Raw genomic sequence first — 6,000 nt, 5'->3', positions numbered from 1 at the left:
AAAAAAAATATATATGTACTATTTTATATATATATATATATATATATATATATATATATATGTAGCACATATTTATTTTTCATTAAAAATATAATAACATAAAAATGTAGGTATCTAATTTTTTTAAATAAAAGTAGACAAATGAACAACAAGGAAATATGTTACATTGTGTTATGATTAAATTTTTATATGTTAATTTTTAATTCAAAATACAAATTAAAATATAATTAAGCATATTAACATTTATTAAATGCATAAACACGTGCACATAAATAAAACTGTCTTATATATAATAGTACACATTTATTTTTAATTAAAAAAATAATAACAATTTAGGTATATATATATTTAAATAAAAATGGACAAATAATACATATTTATTTCTTGTTGTTAATTTGTCTATTTTTATTTAAAAAATCTATTTTATATATATATATATATATATATATATATATATATATATATATATATATATATATATATAATAGTACATATTTATCTATCTATGCATACATTCATGAATAAAAACATACATATGTATATGAATTCAAATATAAAAAGAATAATGTTAAAATATAATTAAAGCATAATAACAGGGATCAAATATTTTTTTATTAATTTGTTGCTATTAATATAATTTTGAGTTTATTTAATGTTAATTAGTATACTTTTTTTAAATAAAGTTTAAAGATTTTTACTGGTGTTTAAAAAAATATATAAATCTAATAATAAAAAAATGTATTGTTTTTTTTGCTGTTAAACAGAGTGAATATATAACAGTAGGACTTGTGGACACCAGAAGGGGTGCGCACTGTAAAATATGACTAGTTTTATGAGCGGCTCAGGGTTTGTAAAGCTCGGTGGGTCTGTTGGGGGAGATAAGCGCGATTGAATGCCTCCTATGAGCCTTATCAGGGTAAATGTTGGTGACATTTGGGAGGCAGCGATGACTGCGGTTTGAGGTCGGTGTGCCTGTGTGTGAACTACAGATGAGCTCAGAAGAAAGAGAAACACCGTGACTGTTATGCTTTATGTGCTTAGGGCCAATGCATTGAGACATGATACAAAGCTGAACATTTTCAGCAGTCGCTGTATTTGTGTGGATTTGTGGGTATTTAGTATCAGCTGTTTTATTTAGTACTTGGCTTCATATTTTAATGACACACATGCGCACAAAATGATTGGATTTGTAGCTCCACATGGTACGTCTGCTCTGCGGTTATTAAAGATTCATCATAAAACGGCTCTGAAATCTGATCGCTGAAGTCTTTCATATATATATATACACACACCTGTGACCGCACTTCAGTTAAATTCTATAAAAATGCATTTATTATGTATGATTATTGCCATATACACTATCACTGAAAGATTTTTTGGAAGATATTAATACTTTAATTCAGCAAGGGTGCATTAAATCGATCAAAAGTGACAGTTAAGGCAGAAGATAGTAAATGTTGATATTTTGATATTTTATTAATCAAGAATCCTGAATATTTTTTTTTATCAGTTTCTCAAAATATTAAGTTAACCGTTTTTAACCTTAGTAATAATAAGAAATATTTATTGAGAAGCAAATCAGCATATTTTATTATTTCTGAAGGATCATGTGACATTGAAGACTGGAGTAATTATGCTGAAAATTCAGCTTTGTATTTATTGTATTATTAGCATTAATAATTAACTCATTAATTGTTTTTTATTTTTAAATCGTTTTTAAAAAGTTCAGTTATTAAAAACAGTGGAATTTTACTGGTATTGGTACAGGCTACTGAATTTTTATTTTATTTTTGAACCACTGTTGAATCTTAAATTTTTAATTAGTTTATTTGTTTTTATTTTCAAAAAATTAAGTCTATTATTGAGAACAGTGAAATTTTACTGGTATTGGTACAAACTTCTGAATTATTTATCTATTTATTTGTTTGTTTATTTGTTTAATTAATTTTGAACCACTATTGAATCTTTCATTTTTAATGCCTTTAATGTATTTCATGTATTGACTTCTGAATTAATTAATTTATTAATTTATTTTAACTTTTTTGAACCACTATTAAATCTTTTATTTTTAAATAGTTTTAAACTATTTTCAAAAAGTTCAATTATTGAGAACAGTAAAATTTTACTGGTATTGGACTACTGAAAATTTTATTTTTTTATTACTTTTATTATTTTTAATAATAATAATATTTAATTTTTGAACCACTATTGAATCTTTAATTATTACACAATTAGTGTGTAATGATTAACACACATATATCATTTATATATATATCATTTATTTACTCATTGTTATTTAGTGTTTACTTATTGTTATTTACCCTTAATCATTTGTTTTCAACATGAAATATGATCTTATGATCTAAAACATTTGGTAATTTGAGTCTGGAAAATTGTTGAATTTTAAATAGGAACTCTGATAGTAAAATATATTAATATTTCACAATATTATTGTTTTTACTGTATTTTTGATCAAATAAATGCACTTAATTGCTTTCTTTCCAAATTATTTAGAAATAAAAATTCATCTTAATTATTTATTTGCAAATAAATTAAATTAATTTTTTTTTTTTTTACATTTTGTACCTTATTTATACCTTTTTAAAGATGTTTGCCAAGTCCTGCTTCATTATTAATAGTGTTGTTACTTGTGACAAGGGCTTTGAACCATAAACTCTAAATATTAAATATTTGATATTGTATCTTGTCAGTGAGAGGTGTGCTGTTACTTTACTAAGTGATCAGACTTACAGTTTTCGCCTGACGGATGATAAAATGAATAAAAACCTCATTGAGATCAGCGCAGGGTCGCAGGAAAGCTTGTAAAGGTCAGATGGCGTGTTTCTGAATTAGTCACAGTCTCCTGCTCTTCAGTGTCACAGCGGTCACAGGGATTCAGAAAGATGCTTTTACCTTCTTTCATAACCTCAACTAGTCCAATTCTTCCACATCAGCCCCAGAACTAAAGTGTTATAAAGAATTGATTCACTCGTTAGCTTTCGTTCTTGTATATCTCGCATTGTGCCTCGAACATATTTCTTTCTCCATAGAGGTCGTAAGCTTTCGGAGGCTCTGGTGACATTTTGGAAAACCTCGGTATTTGCAAAAGGGTAAATATCGCCCTAAGTGTTTGCCCTATTTAGATTGGCAGCTTCTCTGTATTGTTTTTTTTCCCCTTCTTTTCTGGTGAAAAAACGAGGGAAAGACTTGATCATGCCTCTGGGCATTTTTTCCTGCTTCTGACAAAAAATAAACAGCCATTTTTGTGTTTTATAGCCATCAATTGTTCCTGCAAGGCAATAGTTATTGACTTATCTTCACAAACCTCTCTCCTATTTGAAGATGGTTCAAAGTGAATCGGTCTTTAGGTCTAGATAGGTAGATAGATGGGTAGATATCGTCTGATTGGACTATAAAAAGTCAAATTAGATTGTTTGCAGTGAGCAATATTAATCAACGGTGTTATAAACAGAAGCCTAAAGCTGTAAATCCCAGCATATTGTCTCTAACAGTGCTCTGGTTAACAGTCATTTATGATGGCTACCTTCTCTCAAGGGCTCCCTCTATTATTGTATAAAACCGTTCAAAGTACATATATGGTCAGTATAGTAGAGATGATTAATGTTATGAGAAAGAAAAGAAAAATCAGGGATCAGTAGGATTATTTACTCACTAAGGCTGTATTTATTTGATCAAAAATACAGTTAAAACTGTAATATTGTGAAATATTATTGCAATATAATATAACAGTTTTCTATGTGAATATATTGTAAAATAAAATTTATTTCTGTGATGCAAAGCTGAATATTCAGCTTAATTACTCCAGTCTGCAGTGTCACATGAATGAATGAATGAATTATTTTTTTATTAAATTTTTTTTGAACCACTTTTAAATCTTAAATTTTTAATTTATTTATTTGTTTTTATTTTTAAATAGTTTTAAACTATTTAAAACTATTGAGAACAGTGACATTTTACTCGTATTGGTATTGAACTACTGAATTTTTTTTATTATTATTATTATTATTAATAATATTTAACACTGAAGACTCTAGTGTCACATGATCCTTCAGAAATCATTCTAATATGCTAATTTGCGGCTTGAGAAACATTTCTCATTATTATCCATGTTGAATAGTTGTGCTGTTTATGATTTAATGGAAACCATTAAAGATTTTTAAAGATTCTTTGATAAATAGAAAGTTCAAAAGAACAGTATTTATTTTAAAATGCAAGTCTTTTGTAACATTTTGAATGGTAGTGTTTTATAATGCAAACTAAAATATGTTACATCAGGCATGAACTTTTTTTTTTTTTTTTAATTTATGATGGTATTTGCAATTGTCTCCCATCAGAATGTTTAAGTATTGAATTAGTATTTTTGATGATAATTAATTGAAAATAAATGCAATGAAACACTTATTTCTATAAGTATGTGGTCTACTCATTTGGCTTGTTTCATTAAATAGTTCAGTTTAAGGGCAGGAGCACCTGATCTTTGAAAATTGTTATTATGGTTGTAGTGATCTTTGAGCTCGACCAGTGCAGTAAAATGCATTTTGTAGCTCATGTGCAACCACAGTCAAATAAACCAAACTCTTAACAGCTCATATCAAACGTTAAGTGTTTGTGTGATTTATTTCAGGCCCCATGTATCGACTGGAGAAGCAAACCGAACCGAATGTGGCTGTGGATTTGGACAGTACGCTGGAGAGCCAGGGAACCATGGAGTTTTGCTTGGTCCGAGAAAACAGTGAGCTTTGATGACATTTCTGATGCTCCTTCCACTTCAACACACATTACAGGGTTTTTTTTCTTTAGATAAATTGATTACATTATTGATCACCTTTATTGTTGCAAACAACAGCAGCATTAAATGTAAAGTGCACAAATGCACATCTAACGCATATTTATCTGCAGGTTCTCGAGGCGAGGAGAGCTCAGAGGAGGACCCGCCTATAGACATCACTACGGTACAGGACATGTTGAGCAGCCACCACTACAAGTCCTTTAAGATCAGCATGATCCACAAGCTCCGCTTCACCACAGACGTGCAGCTAGGTATGGTTTCTAAATCCCTGTGTTTTAGATATGAAATATGAAATATCTAGCTCTATTTCTGACCAACATCCAGATTCAGTGGGACAAAATAGAGTACTTTACTGTAGTGTTAGTAGTATGAAATGGCATAATATAGTGTAGAAGCATATAATAATAATTATATAATAATTTATAAAAAATAATTTTTATAACACATTATCTTGTGGATCCATCAGTTCACATTTACAAGTCTACGTCTTTCTCTTCCAGCAGGAGGCGCTGTCAGAATGGTACACAAAGCAGCGCAACAAATGATTTTGAAACATGCAGCGCTCATATTTATTCAATGGATAGCCTTTTGAAGTTTCATCGCAATTCTTGTCTTTCAGTCCCCACATTTAAGACCACCTGAAATCATAATTAGGATCATAATTAAGACTTTCTTAACCCCTAATAACACTGCAGTCATCAATGAAAATTAAGAGCTTTATTTAAGACTTTCAAAAACAAACTTTACACAAAAGACGTTTTGTATTTTTTCCCACCATGTTTGGGGCACAAGAAAAATATTAGGTGACTAAATTAGTATCAGCATATGAAGTATAGTCGTCTCTCATTGTCTCTGAGAGAATGCACGTCAGATGCTGAAAGCACTGTCAGTTTTCACTTTCACATTTAGCGCAGTTTTCACGTTGCTTGTGTGATATCCATTGGCTCACCTCCATGGTTTAAATAATAAATATTTATAAAAATACAGTATATAGAAAAGACATATCTTTAAAATATTGCGACGTAACCAACGTAAAGCCATTATTTTTCACTCACTGAAAGCCACATATGTCTGCGCGCAATGCGCCGTTCTCTGTTCTCATCATTGCACACACGACAGCAGACAAAACCCCTCTTGAAATTTTGGCATTACAAGTTTTGCAAATCGATATCCGTGGGTCTTTCTCACAG

General features: G+C 29.5%; 1 protein-coding gene across 1 annotated transcript in view; it reads left to right on the top strand.

The window, feature by feature from the left end:
- Positions 1 to 6,000, top strand: part of LOC141335365 (target of rapamycin complex 2 subunit MAPKAP1-like) — a 575,213-nt gene that overhangs the window by 560,339 nt on the left and 8,874 nt on the right. Inside the window, 2 exon segments of the mRNA XM_073840801.1 lie at positions 4,646 to 4,753; positions 4,921 to 5,061. Coding sequence (XP_073696902.1) covers positions 4,646 to 4,753; positions 4,921 to 5,061 — 249 coding nt within the window.

The sequence above is a fragment of the Garra rufa genome, chromosome 5 (genome assembly GCF_049309525.1).
Source record: "Garra rufa chromosome 5, GarRuf1.0, whole genome shotgun sequence".
Taxonomy (NCBI): Eukaryota; Metazoa; Chordata; class Actinopteri; order Cypriniformes; family Cyprinidae; genus Garra; species Garra rufa.
The sequence above is the reverse complement of the archived record's forward strand: the minus strand, read 5'-3'. Positions and strand labels throughout refer to the sequence as shown.